Source organism: Equus przewalskii, chromosome 5, assembly GCF_037783145.1.
Source record: "Equus przewalskii isolate Varuska chromosome 5, EquPr2, whole genome shotgun sequence".
Taxonomy (NCBI): Eukaryota; Metazoa; Chordata; class Mammalia; order Perissodactyla; family Equidae; genus Equus; species Equus przewalskii.
In genome coordinates this window covers 29,926,695-29,948,156 of record NC_091835.1, presented here as the reverse complement: position 1 = coordinate 29,948,156, position 21,462 = coordinate 29,926,695, and the positions used below count along the sequence as shown (strand labels likewise).

Below are 21,462 nucleotides of genomic sequence, written 5' to 3'. Positions count from 1 at the left end.
CCCAGAGGACCCCACTGTGCAGTGGGAACTGCGGAGGGCTCCCTAAAAGCAGTCTGGGGAACTCCTCTGCTGACCGGCTTTTATCAGCCTTGGTGAGGTTGGTGGGCTTTGCTAACAGGAAGGAGGAGCCCCGGTTAACCTATTACCATCGTGCACTTTCGAGATTGACCTTAGGAACAGGCAGATGACACTTGGCTTATGATCCTTCACAGGGCTCACGAGGTGAGGCATCAGAATTATGAACTGGAGGGCTGAGATGAGGGGACAGGAGAGGGGATGAGTGGCAGAGCAAGGCCTCTGGGGTTGTTTGTCCGCCCCATGCCCGAGGGACCCACCCCTAGGCCGAGACTGGCCTCTGACTGACCAGGTCTGGACTGATGGTTCATTAGTCTTCAGAGACCAAGGTGAAATTTTCTCCTTTCCTGGAGCCTTCCTTTGGATGACACTCTAGTGAGCCAGGAGCAAACCCCAGGGAGACCTGAGCCATCAGGGTCCCCATTCCTGGGGTTCAGCTGGACTCCCGGCAGAACTGGGCTGTTCTCCTTTCCTAGGTGGTGATAATTGTGGGGTGCTGCCCTCCTGTAGCCCCAAGAGTTCTAGCAGACCTGAGAGACCACTGTTCCCTGAGCCCACTGCGGGAGCAGAGGGCAGGCCTCACCAGCCTGGCGCAGGCCTGGGGCGCGCACAGATGTGTTATTCAAGTCACTGTGCCGTGGGCAGGCGCAGAGGTCTCATGGCCACGCCCATTTGCAGCGTAGGAACTCGAAGGAGCAGCCCTCAGGCAGCTCCAGAGAGCAGGCCCACCGCACGAAGGCCTCCGTACAGGGGCACACACATACTGCAGGACATGTGCTAGAGAAACACACTTGCAGATTAGAAATCTTGCATAAACTGCTGATAAATCACCTGCTTAGAGACTAAGATGATCCTTCTCATTCATCTGTCCTTCCACAAGAACTCGTGGCAATAGATACACACCTGCCTGGCCCGGAGCTACCCCTTAGCTGGTCCGAGTGTCCTTCTCCCATCTTCTCCCCTTTGCTCAGTGCGCAGATCACACATGCGGCCTGCCCACCAGTCACTGTGCTCACCCAGTCCTGGAGCTCACATGCACACAGTGCCACCACTGTCCAAGGGAAGCTGCTCCCAGGACAGCAAACAAGCTGCCTACCCACCTTGAGCTACAAGCCCCTGCTGGCTCCTGATCAGGGAGGCTGAGCCGTAGGCCAAGGAGAGGAGATTACAAAAAGAGACCAAAAAAAAAAAAATTGAAGTATGAAGTCTCCAGCGGCTCATCCTTTTCCTGTCACATGCATGTGCCCCAGAGCATCAGAGTGGTTGTCTGCAGTGAGTTAAACCAGAGGCACCAGGACACAGTTTCTATGGCAACCCCTCATGGCTCCAATTCAGCTCTGAGTTAAAAATGATATCAAACAATTGGAGAGTGCAGGAGAGCGCAGCCAGCAGCCTGACCCCCGGCCCCTTCTCTTTCCTAGACTTTCAGGGGCACAGATGCTGAGAAGGCCCACGTCATGGAGAGGGCAGGACAGGTACAGACTCAGCTGGGACCACAGAACAGTCTCTAGGAAGCAAAGCCTGGGGTCAAACTTTGGCCTAGATGTGGGTCTGGAATTAGCATGCCATGGGCTAGGGAACAAAGGCAGCGGGGAGGGCATGGGTCCCCTCCAGAGCTGCATCCTGAAGGCAGCAAGGAGGCCAGTGCTTCCTGACGAAGGCGTCTAACCGTTAGACAGAGTCTTTCTCTCCCACCTCTCATCCCAGGGTGGAAAAGAAGCCCGTGAGCCTGGCTCAGGATGGCCCTGTGCCCTCCTTGAGGCAGGAAGACAGAGTCGGACAGTCTCTGCCTGACTCCAGCCTGCTTCTTCCATCCCCTTCGCCCGGAAGTCAGCCAGGAGGGAGAAGGCACCCCGGGCCTGCCTGCCCTGCCCCACGCCAGCTGTAGGCGTCCTGCCCTGGCTGGGGGCCCCTGGGCGAGCAAGACAGGGGCTGATTCAAGGATCCACCATGGCTGATGCCTGATGCCCACCGGATCGCACAACTTTTCAGGACACAGCCGGGTCTAAGACCTGGAAGCTGAGACCAGGATGAGGAGGGCTTCACTGCACAGGCCTGACACCTCCCAGACAGTGAGACACATGCCAAGGACTTTTGTAGGCTCCAAGAAGGTACAAAGTCAGGGGTAGCTTGTGAGGGTCACGGGATGCTCTCATCACATTTGAGGCAGATTGCAATACAGAGTAGTGAAGCTGGGCCTTAGAGAGAGGTGATCTGGGTTCAAAGTCTAGCCTCAACGTTTATTAGCTGTGGGACTTTGGGCAAATAACTTTTCTGTGTCTCAGTTTCCTCATCTGTAAAATGGAGCCAAGAGTATTGGCGCCATCGGATCACCCAGAGAGCTAAATGGGAATGCACGCGGGAAGCAGTTCCCGAGGTGCCTGGCATGGACTGAACACACATACTGAGCTCTTACTTAGGGCCTGAGTCATAAGCTCAGTTCTCTCTTCACTGGGGCATGAGACCCATGGTGACGGAAGAGGAAGGTAGCATGCAGAGGGGTGGAAAGGAGGTTTGGATTGTAGTCTCTGTCCTGTGTGACCTTGAGCAGAACTCTTAACCTCTCTGGGCTTCATTCACTCTCTTCATAAATTCTTTTAGGTCTAAGGTTTTAGGGTTTTATAAACACAGTGCCTTGGGAAGACTCCATTCCTCCTCGGTCCCACATTTCACCTGGGAAAACTTACAGCTGGAGGACTGAGGCCCCTGCAGACCACAGGCACGGCTCCTCCTGCTATTCCCGTGTGCATTCCTCCTGGCATTGACTCCCTCCCGGGCTCAGCGACACAAAGGGCGGCCCCTACCTGCAGCGATGGCTGTCTTCTCATCCACTGTCACGGCTACAGCTGTGCTCGCAGTTACTGCCACCGGCTCGCCTGGACTTTCTGAGGAAACAAAAGTTGCTGAGTCACTTTCTCAGCATGGGGGAGCGTGGTGGCTGGGGGAGGCCGAGAGGACCAGCGTAAGTGCTAGGGGAGGACGCCCCTTGGGTGGGTGGGCTTTGGGGACGTTGTCTCTGTGCTGTCACCCGCTGGTCTTGGCAGAGCGCCTTCCAAGTGTCAGGCGCTGCCCACCTTTCTGTGCAGCTCTGAACCTGCCAGATACAGACACCCAGGTCCCTGGACACCTAGACAACACAGTGCTGGCAGTGCCACCAGGACACTGTGAGTTTGCTCTTTGTCAAGGCAACACATCTGTCTGCGGCTGCCGGCCTTATGCTCAGGGACCTTGCTGTGACCCGTCCCACCCAGAAGACTTGTGTTGTGTCAAACGATCCTTTTGAGCAGAGAGGCTGCATTCCAGGACTTGGTGGTGGCTGACCCTGGGTTGTCCTTCATCTGTCACATGAGTCAGAGTGACACTGACAGCCCCTTCAGGAAGCCAGACACCAGGGCTGCATCAGGCACAGAAGGCTGGCTGGCGTCTGACACATCCAAGGCACGCCATAAATCCTGATCATTGGTGGCCAACCCGACACAACCCACCATGACTTTTGCCTGCTGTCCAGCTGTTCGCTGCCCTTCTGGGGCACTCTGCCAGGCTCCAGAAGGGCAAGGGGCTTGCTTGAGTTGCTCTTCCACCTCTTTTAGGAGAATCAAGCCCCTAGAGATGCAGAATTTGGACGGCAGTTTCAGCCCTACATTAAAACAGAGCTTTCTGGCTCTGAGCTGGTGCAGGCTAGTATGTGACCTTGGGCTTCTTAATTTTCATCAGTCCATGGACCTGGATTAGATTTCAAAGCACTCTTGTCTACAGGTCAAGTTCCATTACTACAATTCCAAGAAAGGGGCAAGATTTTATCAGCACTACCTTGTTAGAACTTTACATCGAATGTTGCTGGAATCAAACAGGTCATGAGAATCTCATGTGGAGATTACTACAGTGTCAGTTGTGATGGAACTTAAATTAACCACTGGTTTCCTGTATCCACTATTTAGCTAAGATTACCCATCACACCTTGCTGTAATCAAATATCTCACAGAAATCTAAATTAATCTGATTCTAGGAGAAAGGTTGTCCTTGACTCTAGGAATTTGCCACGATGAAGCTGCAAGGGACCACAACGGACACAGAAGTTGGCTTCCTGACCTTGCTTCTGGGAGCATCTAGAAGATACTGATGTGGCTGAGCCCCGGCAGTATTCTCCAGGCCCGGGGGCTGCCTGCTGTGAGAACTGCCATCGTACGTGTGCTCCAACGGACACAGGCTTGTAGGAAGCACCCAAGCGAAGGCCCTGATGACGCAGTTTCTGGGGACGTCAGGAATTTCAGCGCCTGGGTCATCTAGCAGCTACCTGGTGCAGCACTTGGGGTGAATGAGCACCCTTCCAAGTGCTGGGGGGAGGGGGGCAGGGCCCAGGGGCTGGCCCAGGAAGGGGGGCTGTGGAAGCAGGAGTAACAGGCCTGAGCCACCGGGGCATTGGTGAGACTCTGCTCTGTGCTGGCGGGTTTTCAGGCACCGACTGCAAAAGACAGCATCACGTGGGCAGAACTCAGCCCACCAGGCCCCAGGCAAAGGGCAAGAGTCAGCCTGGAGAGGCAGAGGGAAACCTCCACCCCTTGGAGCAGACTCCCGGCCTCCTCAGGGTCCCCTGACTCCGCCCTCATTAAAATGAAATTGTTATTTTCTTTCTTGGGGGAGAATGGGAGTGTGCAGAGGTGTCCACGTGTCTCTAAGCATATGCCTCAGCTAAGCCAGTAAGCGAGGGTGTGAACAGAGAGCCAGCTCCTGCCTCCCTACCCAGCCGTCCCCTGCTGGAGTTGCCAGCCTCCCTCTCTCTTTGTGGCTCAGTTCCCCACCCACCTGCCCTCCTACCTCACCGCCACAAAGAGCTCCCAAGCAGCCCACAGCCCACAGCCCCATCGCGGTAACGGGGAGGCAGGAAGGAGCCCGTCTCCGCGAGCAGGGGCAGGGACAGGGCCTCACCCCAGAGAACCTCCCCGCGATGCTGCAGGAGCCCCTCTGTGGGGAGCCCTTTGCACTATTATAGATGGTTCCCCAAAGGAAGAACCACCTTTCGGGCTCGGGGTGGGCAAGGTCGGCTGGCAAGGGTCCTTCACCCTGGCTTTGAGAACCTCCCTGGTGGGGTTTCGCTGGAATGACAGCACTTGCCTCTGCCCTCCCCTCCCTGCCCGACACTCAGTGCAGTAAAAACCCTGGACTTTGGTGGGCAGACCTTGGGTTTAGCCTGCCTCTGTGGCTCCCTAGCTGTGTGATCCTGGCCAGGCCACAGAACCTCTCTGACCCTCAGATTGCCCCCGTGTTAAGAAGAGGGGTAAGAAGAATACTTTTTTTTTTTTTTATCGAGGACTCTGGTTTATAACATTATATAGATTTCAGTTGTGCATCATTATAATTCTACTTCTGTGTACACTACATTGTGTTTACCACCAAAAGCCTGGTTTCCATCCATCATCAGACAAATGACTCCCTTTACCCAAAGGGATAAAGGTGCTTTCCCCTCACTCTCTTCCTCTCTGGTAACCACCAGTCTGTTCTCTGTATCTATGTGTGTTTGTGTATCTATCTTCCACATATGAGTGAAATCATATGGTATTTGTCTTTTTTTGTTTGACATTTTGCTTAGCATAATACCCTCAAGGTCCATCCAAGTTGTCACAATTGGCAAGATTTCATCTTTTCTATGGCTGAGTAGTATTCCATTGTATATATGTACCACATCTTTATCTATTCATCTGTTGATGGGCACTTGGGTTGCTTCCAAGTCTTGGCTATTGTAAACAATGCTGCGATGAACAAGAAGGCGTGTGCATCTTTGTGAATTAGTGTTTTTGTGTCTTTTGATAAATACCCAGAAGTGGCATAGCTAAATCATGGTAGTTCTAGTCTTAATTTTCTGAGGACTCTCCATACTGTTTTCCATAGTGGCTGCACCAATTTACATTCCTCCCAGCAGTGTGTGAGGGTTCCCTTTCTCCACATCCTCTCTAACACTTGTTATTTCTTGTGTTTTTAGTAATAGCCATTCTGGAGGACATGAGGTGATAGCTCATTGTAGTTTTGATTTGCATTTCCCTAATAATTAGTAATGTTGAGCATCTTTTCATGTACCTGTTGGCCATCTGAATATCTTCTTTGGAAAAATGTCTATTCAGATCCTCTGCCCGTTTTTTAATCAAGTTGTTTGTTTTTTTGTTGTTGAGTTGTATGAATTCTTTACATTTTTTGGATAATAACCCCTTATTGGATATATGATTTTCAAACATCTTCTCTCAGTTGGTAGGTTGTCTTTTTGTTTTGTTGGTGGTTTCCTTCGCTGTGCAGAGGCTTTTAGTTTGATGCAGTCCCATTTGTTTATTTTCGCTTTTGTTTTCCTTGCCTGAGGAAACATATTCCAAAAGTTACTGGTAAGACCGATGTCAAAGAGTGTACTGCCGATATTTTCTTCTAGGAGTTTTATGGTTTCAGGTCTTACATTCAAGTTTTTAATTCATTTTGAGTTAATTTTTGTGTATGGTGTAAAATAGTGAGTCAACATCCATTTATGATGAAAACTCTCCATAAATTGGGTGTAGAAGGAAAGTACCTCAACATAATAAAGGCCATATTTGACAAACCCACAGCCAACATCATACTCAATGGGCAAAAACTGAAAGCCATCCCTCTAAGAACAGGAACAAGACAAGGATGCCCACTCTCACCACTCCTATTCAATATAACATTGGAAGTGCTAGCCAGAGCAATTAGGCAAGAAAAAGAAATAAAAGGGATCCAAATTGGAAAGGAAGAAGTAAAACTGTCTCTATTTGCAGATGACATGATTTTATGTATAGAAATCCCTAAAGAATCCACCAAAAAACTATTAGAAATAATAAATGAATACAGTAAAGTTGCAGGATACAAAATCAACATATAAAAATCAGTTGCATTTCTATACACTAACAACAAAGTGGCAGAAAGAGAAATCAAGAAAACAAGCCCATTTACAATCACAAAAAAAAGAATAAAATGCCTGGGAATAAATTTAACCAAGGGGATGAAAGACCTGTACACTAAAAGCTATAAGACATTACTGAAAGAAGTAGAAGACACAAAGGAGTGGAAAGATACTCCATGCTCATGGACTGGAAGAATTAACATATTTCAAATGTCCATATTACCTCAAGCAATATATGGATTCAGTGTAATCCCTATCAAAATCCCAATGACATTCAACCAACGAATCCTAAAATTTAGATGGAACAAAGAAAGACCCCGAATAGCTAAAGCAATCCTGAGAAAAAAGAACAAAGCTGGAGGCATCACACTCCCTGATTTCAAAATATCCTACAAAGCTACAGTAACCAATGGTACTTGCAGAGAAACAGACACACACACCAATGGAATAGAACTGAGAGCCCAGAGGTAAACCCACACATATATAGACAGCTAATTTTTTACAAATGAGCCAAGAACATACAATGGAGAAAGGAAATCTCTTCAATAAATGGTGTTGGGAAAACTGGACAGCCACGCACAAAAGAACGAAACATTTTCTTATGGGATTGTGCAGATTAAGTGAGTTATATGTGAAAAATGTTTTGTAAAGCATATTAGTGGTACATGGGGTGGAGGGAACAGGCGTGGGATGGAGAGCTGGGCTGAAGCACAAGGTGAAGAAGGCATCGAGAGGGCACAGAGGGGGACCCCGCCTTGCTGCCTGGAGCCCCAGGAGGAGCCTCTGGGGCCTGGCCTCCCCAGCTGTCAGCTCAGGGCATTTCTCCATCAGGAAGCTTGAGGGCAGTTTTGGTAGAAGTGGTGGCTGGAAGGGTTTTGGTGGAGGGACGTCTTGAAGGGGAAGTACAACTCTTCATTCCAAGCTGACTCCCAGCCGGCCCCTCTCATTTCAGATGCTTCCTCTCCTGCCTGCTCTCCCTCCTCACTGGCTTACTCCCACCTGGATGTGGATACTTTCTACGCCCTCTTGCGCCACTGTTCTGGGGTCAGGCTCCCCCAGAGGTGACCTGGTGGCAAGCTAGCTCTGCCCCAAACTCTTAGACCCCTGGGGCGAGCCCCTCAGCCTGTCTGGACTGCAGTCTCTTCAATTGTAAACCAAGAGGGTGATTTACCCTCCAAGATCCCTGTCTGTTCTAAACATTTTGCAGTTTCATTGGTGCTCTGTTAAAGTCACTTAATTTTTTTGCCGGGGGGGGGGTGTCCATTTTTCAGAGTTAGGCTGGGGGTTCGGAGTTAGGTGCCCGCAGCGCTGAAACCCTTCCTGATCTTTGGCCTAGTAGGGATTTGCTGGCGTGGTCCATGGGGCCCCATCCTGGCTCCCTGCTCCTACCCTTTGAGCCCTTGGTGGCTTGGCAGCCAGGAGGTGCCCCATTAGTACCAGGCGTTCCCGAGGAGCAGGCCAGAAGCTCAGGGTGTGGCTCCCGGGGGACTCCAGGTGGCTGGAGACTGGGCTGCTTTCTCTGTTTGGGAAGAGCCGAGGTGGGGCAGCGGACTCTAAGGACAGCAGACTTCGAGGCTATAAAGTCTATCGCTTTCATCTGGGTGGTTTAAGGAACTTTCAAAGACACTCTGATGTTTAGAAATAGAAGAATCTTAGAGATCAACTCTTCCAATATCCTCCTATTTGGAATTTGGGCTAGAATCCAGCTCTTCTTGATTTTTGGGTCAAATCTCTTTCCTTTGTTCCATGTCAGAATTTTAAATGCCAACCTTGACTGCTGGCTGGGGAATAAAATGATCTGCCCGATATTCAGGGTAGAGACCAGCCATGTGGAAAGGCATAAGCGAGCCTGCTCGAGGTGCTCATGTGTGCAGGAGGGAAGGCAGGAAGGGAGCCCAGGGCTCTGGATGGTCTGTCCCATAACTCATTCCTGTTCCCCACTGAGAGTACAGCGGGAGGCAGGTGCCCTGGTCCTGCCCAGCCCCAGGGCGCAGGGGTGGCTTACCTGGTCCCTCTGCAGAGCGGAGGTTGAAGACAAAGCTGCCAGGAGGCTGCTCAGCAGCCTGGCGGTACCACAGAGGGAAGCGGTCCATGGTGAACACGCTGGTCTCGTCTTCAGGAGTCAGGAACTTCCTACAAGGAGAAAGGTTTGGTACTTCCCCTCAAATCTGGGAACACGTTCATCTCTTTTTCTTTTTTATACAAGGTCATCCTGCTGGGCCAAGAGAGCCATATTTCTCTGCTTTGGTAGAGTTGCAGATAGAAAATATTAGCCCCTAAACTGCTAGTGCCCCAGAAAATGATCTCCAGCCATTTTGCCTTTTCTAGACTCCAACGCTGCTGCAGCTGATGGCACATTAGTGGCTAGAAGAGGTATAGGGCCTATTGACGAAAGAATCCCCTCCATCTTCATGTAGACTCTTGCCTGCTTGGTGTATTTCTTTTGCATCTAGCCTGATTTCTTTTTGTCTGGCTCCTTGGGGTGACTGAGAGAGGAGACTGTAGTCACTGCACCAAGAGAGGGGCATAACCACCGCCCCCCCCCCCCCCGAGATGGTTACCTCAGAGGTCAGCTCCTCTAGGTTTTAGAATGCATTCTGAGTTTTGTTTTTTTGAGCAGCTTTACCTTGCTAATTATGGTTTTGCACTCCCTGAACACACAGCAGCCGCCAGAAGGGGGTGTTATCTAGAAGCAGAGTGGGAGGCAGGGAGAAGCTGGCAGGGGATTAAAAAAGTTACTTGTGGATAACCCACAAGGTGGAGAATGGAGGTTTGATTCTAAGAGTGTTTGGCTGACACTGATTCCAGAAGCAGACCTGCCTTGTTGCACAGTTCCTGGGCTGCAGGCACGTCCTGATCTAGGTGAAGGGAGCCCTCTGGAGCTGTGCACCACCCGTGCAGCCATTTGTGGTGGCTGTGTTCATTCTCAGGAAGGCCTGTCTGTGTCGAGATTGTTATACTACTAAAATAAAGGAGGGCAGATTTTTCTGTATTTTACCACTCAGACTTACTCATTCTAGGCAATGGCTTTAAGGACTTAAGTGCACAGAGTAATGCATCATTTTCTATTCTCTTCCATTCTTAGAGCCTTTAAGAGAAGGTGCAGGGGACACCGAGAACGCTTTCACCCTTCACAGGGCAGGTGTGTCTGCCTTGGCCAGACAGGACACAGACGTGTGCTTTTCTGGTGGGAGTGGAAGTTGAGGGGGATGAGGACGGACAAGTGGGTGGTGAGCCAGGGAGGAAGGCCCTTCAAGGCCTTCAGGCGAATCCACAGCTGAGGCACTGGATCAGGCCTGTCCCCACCAGGGCCATGGAAAGGGTCAGTAAAACAGCATGATTTCCTCTGTTTCCACCCCTCAGGAACCGAGGGGAGGTGGGGAGAGGGAAGAGTAACTTATTTTGTTTTCCTAGAAAGCCTCAGCTTTCTTGCAAGCATGGATCCACCACAGAGTCCTGGAAGCAGCTCAAAGATGGCGCTCCCTGGCTGAGCGTGCTTGGACTTAGCCAGAGGAGCACTGAGTGGGTGGGAGGCCAGGACGGCAGGGTCCAGTCCGCTCAGGAGCCCCCTGGCTGTTCTCCTCCAGGTGGCTCGTGGCCCCTACTGTTTGAGTCTCCTGGTTTGCAGAGTGGCAGGTGGCTCTGCTGCCCGCCCCCAGCACCCTTCTCTGGCTCCCTCCCTTAGCCACAGCACTCTCTGGCAGGAGGATACCTGGGTGGGCTGGTCCTTGGGTGTCACAGGATTCTTCCAGAATCAGGGCTTTGTTTAGAGCAAGATTTCTCAATCTCAGCACTACTGACATTTCGGCCTGACAATCATTGTAGGGGCTGTCCTCTGTGCTGGATGTTTGGCAGCATCCCTGGCCTCTACTCACCAGATGCCAGGAGCCAAACCCCCTTCCCTCAGTTGTGACGATCAAAAATGTCTCTAGACATTGCCAAATGTCCCTGGGGTAGGTGGCAAAATCTCCCGCAGTTGAGAATTGTTGGTTTAGGGCATGGGGAAAGTTGTTGACAAAAGGAGGGGACACGGCCAGAAGATTTAGCCTGTTACACAGAGACCAGTCACGGGGGAAAACAATTTCTGCGTGTCTCTCTGTGGGAGTGAATCCCTGATCAACTCTCCCAGCTTCAAGGTCTGGGCTGCTCTCCTCCCTGATGGGCTGTCATCCCTCCCCTCCTGGGGACACCTCCAGGGTTACTTTTCTGACTCTCCCAATCTGTAAACCTCACCCCATCACGCTTCCTGCCCTGCTGCAGTCCAAGTCTCTGCCCGCCCACAGGCCACAGGAACACGCCTGCAGACACCCCCTCCCCAGGGTGCCCAGCGGGACTCACTTGTCGGAGACCTTCTCGGAGCCCACGAACAAGCTGCTTCTGAGGAGGCCGGCCCGGGTGCCCAGGAAGGCCACGTCCACGCCGTGCTCCAATTCACTGCGGGGCAGACAGAGCAGGGGTCATCAGCACCCAGGCAGTGCAGGCCAGGAAGAGGGCTCAGGGAGTCGGGGAGGGCCTGCAGGGTCTGCCGAGCCCGTCCCTGCAGCAGGCCCCTCGGACTCGGGCGGCTCTGACGGCGCGCTCACCGTCCGCCGGGAGCACCGCCTTCACCGACAGCAGGTCCACCGACAGCAGGTCCACCGGCTCCCCCGCCGCCAGCACCTCCCCTTGCTAACAGGGTCCCCCGGCCTCTGCCTCTATTTTTCAGATCCAGCTCCTAACCTGTCTACTAGGCTTTGGGGGTGTCTGGCTCTGGGAGACAGACAGAACTCAGGCAGAGAGACTGTCTTGGGCTCTCCCGAGCTCTGACTTGTCCTGACCACACGTGCAGAGCCTGGCGGCGTGACAGCCCTGCGAGCGCGCCCGTTCCCCGAGGAGCCGAGGGAGCCAGGGACGCAAACTTGCTGCCCAGATTTGGGGGAAAAATTATTAGCTAGCTGAAGTGTGACTAATTTTTCTCACAGTCTCAAAGCCATGCTGCTATGACAATGGCACCAGGGTGGATGTCATCACTTCTTCATTTAAAATTTTTTTAAATTTCAGCTTTATTTAGGTATAGTTGATATATAAAATTGTAAGATATTTAAAGTGTATGTTGTGGTGATTTGATATACGTATACACTGTGAAAGGATTCCCCCATCTAATTAATTAACACATCCACCACCTCACACAGTTATCTTTTTTTTTTTTTGGTGAGAACATTTCAGTTCTACTACCTTAGCAAATTTCAATATACAATACGGTGTTATCATCTATAGTCACCATGTTCTGCGTTAGATCCTCAGACCTTATTCAGCTCATATTTGAAAGTTTGTATCCTTTTACCACCTCTCCCTATTCCCCCACCCCCAGCCCCTGGCACCCTCTTTTCCCCTCTGTTTCCGAGTTTGACTTTTTTTTTTAGATCCCCCATATAAATGACACCATGCAGTATTTGTCTTTCTCTGGCTTATTTCACTTAGTATAATGCCCCCAAGGTCCATCCATGTTGTCACAAATGCAGCATTTCCTTCTTTCTTATGGCTGAATAGCATTCTATTGTGCGAGTGTGTATATATATATCCACACACCACATCTTCTTTATCCATTCATCCATTGATGGACACTTAGCAAGGTATGTTTCCATACCTTGGCTGTTGTGAATAATGCTGCAATGAACATGGGAGCACAGATATCTCTTCCACACCCAGTTTTCCTTTCCTTTAGATTTATACTCAGAAGTGGAATTGCTGGATCATATGATGGTTTTATTTATTTATTTATTTTTAGGAAGATTAGCCCTGAGCTAACATCTGCTGCCAATCCTCCTCTTTTTGCTGAGGAAGGCTGGCCCTGAGCTAACATCCGTGCCCATCTTCCTCTACTTTATATGCGGGACGCCTACCACAGCATGGCTTGACAAGTGGTGCCATGTCTGCACCCGGGATCCGAACCGGCGAACCCTGGGCCGCCAAAGTGCAGCATGTGAACTTAACCACTATGCCACCAGGCCCACCCATATTTTTAATTTTTTGAGGAACATCCATACTGTTTTCCTTAGTGACTGCACCACTTTACATTCCCACCAACAGTGCACCAGAATTCCCTTTTCTCCACATCCTTGCCAGCACTTGTTATCTCTTGTCTTTTTTATAACAACCATTCTGACAGGTGTGAGGTGATGTACCATTCTGGTTTTGATTGCATTTCCCTGATGATTAGTGATGCTGAGACCCTTTTCATGTACCTGTTGACCTTTGCATGTCTCCTTTAAAAAAAATGTCTATTCAGGTACTCTGACCACTTTTTAATTGGATTGCTTGGTTTTTTGCTGTTAAGTTATACGAGTTCTTTCTATATTTGGATATTAACCCCTTGCAGATAAATAAGTTATAAGTATCTTCTACCATTCAGTAGATTGCCTTGTCATTTTGTTGATGGTCCTTTGCTATGTAGAACTGTTTTTTGGTTTGATGTAATCCCACTTGTTTATTTTCACTTTTGTTGCCTTTGTTTTTGACGTCAAATCCAAAAAATCGTTGCCATGACTTATGTCAATGAGCTTATCTGCCATGTTTTCTTCTAGGAGCTTTATGGCCTCAGGTCTTACCTTCAAGTCTTTAATTCATTTCGAGTTGATTTTTGTGTATGGCGTTAGACAGCGGTCCAGTTTCACTGCTGTGCATGTGGCTGTCCAGTTTTCCCAGCACCATTTATTGAAGACACTGTCCTTTCCTCCTTGTATATTCTTGGCTCCTTTGTCATAAATTAATTGATCATGTATGTATGGGCTTATTGCTGGGCTCTCTTTGGTTCCATTGATCCATGTGTCTGATTTTATGCCAGTGCCATACTGGTTTGATTACCATAGCTTTATAATGTAGTTTGAAATTAGGAAGTGCGATGTCTCCAGCTGTTTTTCTTGCTGAAGACTGCTTTGGCTAGTCAGGCCTTTTGTGGTTCCATACAAATTTTAGGATTGTTTGTTCTATTTCTGTGAAAAATGCCATTGGAATTAAAAATATTTTTTAATTGACATACAATATGATATTAGTTTCAGGTGTACAACATAGTGATTCAACGTCTATGTACGTTACGAAACGATCACCACCACAAGCCTATTTAGCATCCATCACCGTACAAAGTTAATACAATATTAGTGACTATATTCCTCATGGTGCACGTCTCGTTCCCATGACCTATTCATTCTATAACTAGAAGTTTGTACCTCCTGATCACCCGCATCCATTCTGCTCCCCTTGAAGCCCCTTCCCCTCTGGTAACCACCAGTCTGTTTTCTGTATCTATGCGTCTGGCTCTGTTTTGTTTTGTTTGTTCATATGTTTTGTTTTTAGATTCCACATATAAGTGAAATCATAAGGTGTTCGTCTTTCTCTGTCTGACTTATTTAACTTATCACAATACCCTCTAGGTCCATCCATGTTGCTGCAAATAGCACGATTTCATTCTTTTTTACAGCTGAGTAGTATTTCATTACATATATACCACAACATAAAGAGGCTGAGATCGGGAGCGTGATACCTCCAGCTTTGTTCTTTCTCCAGATAGCTGTGCCTCTTCAGGGTCTCCTGTGGTTCCATACAAATTTTAGATTTATTTACTCTGAAAAGTGCCATTGGTGGCCTGTCCCTGTGGCCTAGTGGTTAAGTTTGGTGTGCTCTACTTTGGCGGCCCAGGAGAGGCAGGATAAATAATTGAATCTTTCTGTTTATTTACCAGTTTTTAGAATAATGAGTTGGTTTCCTAACATCTTCCAAAGATGACCAATGAGAGTTTTTTTCGGTATCATCATAAACACAGGATTTTAGCATATTTAACGTGTTTTAAGCCATTGCAGTCATTATTATTTGTGCTGCTCTGATTGTCCCACGGTTGGCCAGTGAGAGCCTCTGCAGGTTGGCTCTGGGGTCCCGTTGGCACAAACTCCTTAGTCTTTAGTAACTTCTTGCTTCCTGATATGACAAGATGCTCCTGGCTCATTTGTACATTTCCTGCCCCCTTCCTGGGATCAGACATTTCTCTAGTTCTCCAAAGGTCACTCACTAGAGTCATGTTAATGAGGATTTTTTTTTTTTTTTTTTTTTTTGCTGAGGAAGATTTGCCCTAAGCTAACATCTGTGCCCATCTTCCTCCACTTTACATATGGGTTGCTGCCACAGTGTGGCTGACAAGTTGTGTAGGTCTGCACCAGGATCCGAACCTGTGAACCCAGGCCATCAAAGGAGAGCACACCAAACTTAACCACTATGCCACGGGGCCAGCCCCTAACGAGGATTTCTTAATGTGGACTTTGCTAGTCCATGATCTGGGTCTAGGGTGTTCAGTGAGATCGGTCCTTTCAGGGGACAGAGCTAGGGTGCCCTTTTTGTTTCTTCAAGAGAAAATACATCAGGAGTTCAAACTGATATTTCCAATTCATCCTTAGCATATACATAGACTTTGATTTTTAAAATTTGCATCTCTTTTCTCTTTTGCTGAAAATCTTGGTTCATAATAACATTAACATAATACTGTTTTCTCTATCTATATTGATAAATTTGAGAATAACAGTGCCAATGTTGTTTCTAGCAACGTGATTATTGAACAGTTTCAGATTTTATTTGTTTAGTGTTTATAGATCTTTGTTTCAAAGTCCCTTGAAGGAATTCCCCTATATATGGTTATTTCATGAACTTGATACACAGCTAAGTTTGTTTCCTTTGCTTTCGTTTTTTAGACATGATTTTTTAGAATTTAGTTTTGTTTTGTAATGATATAAAGCGACACGGTTCCAGAGTCAGATAGCCAAAATCAGGCGCATTTCGAAGAGTCTGCCTCTGTCCCCATCCCCCTCTTCCTTCACTCGGCCTGTAGGTAACCTTTTTTGTTTGCTTGTTTATGGTTCCATTAAAAACTATAAATGTATATGTTTATATATGTGTAAGTAACTGTGAAAACACATTTGCATTTCCTCCTTTTAGATAACAGTGAGGGTATTATACACACTTTTCTCCATTGCTGAGACCATTCCATAGCAGTATGTAGGGATTTTTCTCATCTTTTACAGCTATGTAGGATCCCACCATATGGATCTACCACGGTTTATTTAACTACGCTCCTACTGATGGACATTTCCTTTATTTCCAATCCTTTACTGTTATAAATAGTGTTATAATGAATAGCTCCTGTGTATGTCTTTTCCTATTTTTGCCTGTGAATATTTAGGATAAATTCTCCTAAAAGTGGGACTGCTGGGTCAAAGTGTAAATGTATATGTAGTTTTGTTAAATATTGTCAGATTCTCCTCCATATGCTCTGAAACATTTTGTATTCCTACCCACAATATACAAGAGTGCCTGGTTCTCCACAGCCTCGCCAAATGTGCACAGCAACAAACTGCAGTGGTGACCTATCGAGTGAGTGACAAGCTCTGTATAGTTTTAATTTGCATTCCCTTTATTATGAGCGAGATTGAGCATTTGTTCATATATTTAAGGGACTATTTGCATGTATTCTCTATGGACTCTCCATATCTCTCAATCATCCTTCCTATAAAGAGGCTGGTTTTTTCCTTAGCTATTTCTGAAGCTCTTTATCTGTCCTGAAGACACACCATAGGGATGGCAGCCTTTTATTTGTTTTATAAGTTGCAAACATTTTTCCAGTCTGTCATTTCTCTTTCACCCTGCTCAAGTTTTTATTTTTGGCAAATAAAAATTTTTCTGTTGTTAAATTTATCAGTCATTTCTTCATGGCTTCTGGACTGGAGGAGTCAGTGGGAGGGGTCTCCCCACACCTACATTTTACAGCCAGTGATTCCTGTGTCTTCTTAGCACTCACACAGTTTCACTTTTACCTTCCAGCCATTTGGCCCTGATCCAGGTGTACCGTGTGAGGAAGGAATACGATGTTATCATTCTCCATACGGCTTCCAACCCATCGCTCCCTCACAGATTCGACACAATGCCTTCACCATATACTAAATTTCCACGTGCATTTAGATGAATTTCTAGATTTTCTATTCTGTTCCCTCGGTCTGCCTCTCTCTTCAAGGGTCAATACCACACTTTATAAATTGTAGAGATTTTGTAATATGTTTTAATATCTTGGTAGAACCAACCTTCCTTCATTGCTTTTCTTTTTCAAGGTTTTCCTGGTTGTTCTTGCCTATTCTTCCAAATGAGCTTTATAATTGACTTATCCAGACCCCAAAAAATATTGATAGCATTTTTATTGTGATTGCATTAAATTTATAAACTAACTTAGGAGGAATTCATATCTTTGTGATGTTGAGTCTTCCTAACCAAAAACACTAAATATCTCTCCATTCATTCAAGTCTACTTTTGTGTCTTTCAGGAGTGTTTTATAACTTTCCCTATGTAAGCTTTTGGACACTTCTTATGGTTTATGCTTAGGTATTTTGTTATATATATATATATATATTTCTCTCCTAAATAGGCCTCCTCACATTATATCTTCTATCTGGTTTTTGTTTGTATAGATAAAGGTTATGAACTTTTGAATGTTGATATTATAAACTGCTACTTCACTGAATTCTCTTACCGTTCAGAGTAGTTTTCCTATTAATTCTCTTGTGATTTCCAGTTATATAATCATATCATCTTTTAAACAGAGATAACATTTCTTTCTTTCCAATTCTCATGGCCTCTAGGTGTGTTCCCTCTTCTGATTGCACTGACTACCACCTCCTGACCTTGTTAAACAGCAGGAGGCAAACTGGGCATGTGTCTTGCTCCTGTGTTTACTGAGAGAGCCCCTGGCCCTATTATGATGTTGACTTTCAGGTTTAGGTCAATTTTCATTTTATTCAGTGGTTGTTAAAAACATGAATGGATGTGAATATTTGTTCAGATATCTTTTCTGCACCTATGGAGATGATTATATGATTTTCCCCGTTAGCTTTATTAATATGTTGTTAACATTAATATGACCTTGGGCAGGTTGGATGTCTCACTCTGCCTTGGTTTCCTCATCTGTAAAATGGGGACACTGATAGATAGTACCTATACTGTAGGATTGTTGTGAGAATCAAATGGGTTAGCATACGCTAAGTACTTAGAACAGTGCCTGGCACCCTGTACTCTTGTCCTTCCTGTACTTTAGTTTTATTTAACTGTGAACAGGCAATACACGCACATGGTTCAAAATTGTACCAGAAAGTTATACAGTGAAAGTGTCCCTTCCATCTCTGTTTCAGTCACCCATTTTTCTAACTGAAACAGTTGGTGAACACTGTTTCCTATTTAGCCTTCCAGAGATATTTTATATATATGTACACATACATGCTTCTTCCCTCTTTTAACAGATATGATGCATACCATGCACAGCGTTCTGCCTCTTGCTTTTTGAAATAGGTGATTGTTCCTACACAATTCTGCTGGTGTTTTCACTAGGATAGTATTAATCACCTTACTGCATGTCTAGGAGAGGTTTGACATCTTCATGCTGTTGTTGACACTCCCTGCTCAGGAACAAGCTGTGGTCCACTCTATTCCTAACCTCATTAATATCTTACGCCCTCTCAAGCACTCATGTGAGGACACACACACACACACACACACATCATTCATCTCTTCTTTCCATCTGGCCACTAAACATGATGGCGCCAGGTAAGGATCCGCAAAGGGAGGGAGGCAGTCTGAGGCGCTGGGAAACACTGAGGGCAAGTTTGTCCTTCTGGTGTCTTGACCTTTCCTGCTGGAAACAAGGCCCCAGTCCTCTGGAGCTGCTGTCTCCAGGGTACTTTGGCTAATGGGCTCTCAGTAGCCCAGCTGGCCCAAGCTAGGGCCCACCCTTGGGAGAGGGGTTGTTGGGATGGGGCTGCTACAGTGGGGATGGGGGATTCGGACCTGTGCCGGGCCAGGGGGCCTGCCCTGGAGCTTTTGCAGAGGGGAGAGAGGGCAGCAGCATGTGCGCGTGTGGAAGCTTCGCCAAGCCCTGCTTTACAGGGGCTGTGCGAAGGTCCTTCTCGCTCCGCTGACATCTTCCCACCCTCGTCACTGTCACTGTTCATCTTAGGCCAGAGGATGTGGGTGGTCCCCTGAGCCGCTGGCCAGGTAGTGGAAGGGACCCTGACTCAGCCAAGGGAATCCTGGGTTTCCCTCCTCGGCACCGTCAGCCCCACCTGGTACCTACTCAGAGATGTTGAGAGCCAGCGCAGTCCAGTAGGCTTCCATGGGTGCCGTCACCACCGCGTCAAACAATGCCTCCTGCACCAGCTCCTCATCACCTGGGGGCAGAATAAAGGAGACCAGCCCACTCAGCTCCCCCACGGTTAGGAACACAGCCCATCCGCCCTTTTCAGGAACCCTGCACTTCAGGAAACAAGGTGTCCTTATGAATGCATGTCTGGAACACAAATAACCATCTTTGAGAGCTTGAGGAAGTCACCTCACCTCTTTCATCCTTCATTTCCTCCACCCCAAACACACATGAGTAGAACTGAATGGTTTCTAAGGCTCTTTCCAGTTCTACCGTTCTGTAAAGTAGGAGAACCCCTCAGTAACATCAGAGTTCGATCCGTGCCCAGCCCGCCCTCCAGCTCAACTCTCATCACGCTGCTTCCCAATCATCGCCCTCACAACACATTGGCCTTTTGCCAATTCTGTGGGTGTGACTTCGCCTCAGAGCCCCTGCACATACTGTTCCCTTGATGTGGATGCTCTTTTCCCTTCTCTTTGCATGAGTGGCTCTTTCTTTTCCTTCTCTCTCTTTAAAAAATTTATTTATTTTTATTGAGGTGAAATTCATATAACATATAATATAAAACCAACCGCTCTCGAGTTCATAATTCAAGGGCATCTAGTCCATTCACAGTGACATGTAGCCATCCCCTCTGTCTAGTTCCACAATGTTTTCATTGCCCCCAAATGAGATCCCGTACTCACGAAGCCACTTGGGTGGCTCTTTTTTATCCTCAGCTTAAGTGACACCTCCTGACAGAGGTGGCCTTCCCTGACCATCCGTTTAACGCAGGCCCCATTTTTTTCCCCAGACATCACCTTGTTCATGGGACTTATCACGATTCTTGATAACCTACATCTACACACAGGTGCTTGCTTCTTTATCATGTGGCTTCTCCACCAGATTACAAGCTCTCTGAGTGAAGGCCTCGTCTGGGGCATCTCTGTGGCCTCAGCGCCTGCCCCAGGGCTGGCACAGAGTCCGTGCTCAGCACAGACTTGTTGATGGAATGAATGAATGAACAAATGAGTGCCCTGTCGGGCCAGCAGGGGAGGCGGGTCCTCTCTCGAGGGTGACATTTATGTGACAGGATGACTGGCTCCTTCTTCCAAAGACAAAGGAGAAGGACATGCTGAGGGTGTGGCCCGGTGGTTTCACCAGTTGCATTAGTGTAGGGGACTTCCAGGTTAACCTGAGACCCGGGCATCAGAAACACTCACAGAGCACAGGCTGCAAGAGGCCGTCTGGTCAAACACCCTCCTCTGCAGGGATGAGGACTCTGGGGTGCAGAGCATCAGCTACAGGCCCCGGGGCCCACTGCTAGGGGGTGTCTGATGGGCAGGCTGATGACCTTACACTGTGCGAGCTGCTCTCTGGAACCTTGGCAGTGCTTGGGTGACAGAGGCTTAAAGAGCCCCCAGTCCCTGACGTGGGGTTACACGTATGCTGCCACAGCCCCAGGAACGCCTCGTCACCAGCTCGGCCCCACAGTGGATCGGGCTGTGCCTGTTCTCCCTAAGCCACCAGTGAGCTCCAGAGACAGGGCTGCAGGGCAGCCTGCCCCCAGCCCGCCCTCCCTGCAAAGTCCTGAGCTGCGGGACCCCCAAGGAAAAGTCCAAAGGGGCAGGCGGCACTCACACTCCAGGTCTGGGTCCTCCCCCGTCAGGAAGCGGACCACGGCCTCTAGCTGGCTGAGCTTCCGGTGGTCGGGGTCGATATCCGTGGTGCAGTAGATCCTGGAGCTCAGGGGAGTCAACGTTACCTCGAAAATCCCCCCTTTCTCCCTCCCATTCTCCACTCCCCCCGGGCAGCAACTCTCCCACTTACCAGTCACTGGCCAGGGTCAGATCTGGGTGAAGCAAGTCGTGCAGGCCTGAAACCAGAGTTCAAACTCGGCACGGTGCTCACCACTGTGCGAGGATGTGCGCCTGGACTGTTCATAAACTGCCAGGAAGCGTCCTCGGGGGAGAGGAGGTCTCATTCTCTCTTGTTCTCACTCAGAGTCGGACTCACCAATAGGATGGTGCTGGGGTCCTATTGTATGATCCATGGAGTATGGGGTCTGCATACGCCATGCCTTTGTCCGTGTTGCTCCTGAAATGCCTTTTCTTCCCGTTGCCTCATATCCAAACCCCACCGATTAGGATCTCCCCCCAAGGAGCTAATACTTGGAAACCAGCGATGTCAGCTTCATTGACTAAGCTAAATGGCCAGTCAAAAGATAAGCCCAGAGATGGGCCATGTCTGTTTGGTGTAATCTCTGTAGCCTCATGCCCAGCATGGCGCCTACACTGACCATATGCTCAG

At 48.2% G+C, this 21,462-nt stretch overlaps 1 protein-coding gene across 1 annotated transcript in view; it reads right to left on the bottom strand.

The window, feature by feature from the left end:
* The window catches only part of CACNA2D4 (calcium voltage-gated channel auxiliary subunit alpha2delta 4), a 105,415-nt gene that overhangs the window by 39,294 nt on the left and 44,659 nt on the right, over positions 1-21,462 (bottom strand). The window contains exons 21-26 of the mRNA XM_070620353.1: positions 20,983-21,028; positions 20,794-20,891; positions 19,108-19,201; positions 11,312-11,407; positions 8,979-9,106; positions 2,880-2,960 (exon numbers count right to left, since the gene is read on the bottom strand). Of these exons, the coding sequence (XP_070476454.1) occupies positions 2,880-2,960; positions 8,979-9,106; positions 11,312-11,407; positions 19,108-19,201; positions 20,794-20,891; positions 20,983-21,028 (543 nt within the window). The remainder of the gene's footprint in view (positions 1-2,879; positions 2,961-8,978; positions 9,107-11,311; positions 11,408-19,107; positions 19,202-20,793; positions 20,892-20,982; positions 21,029-21,462) is intronic.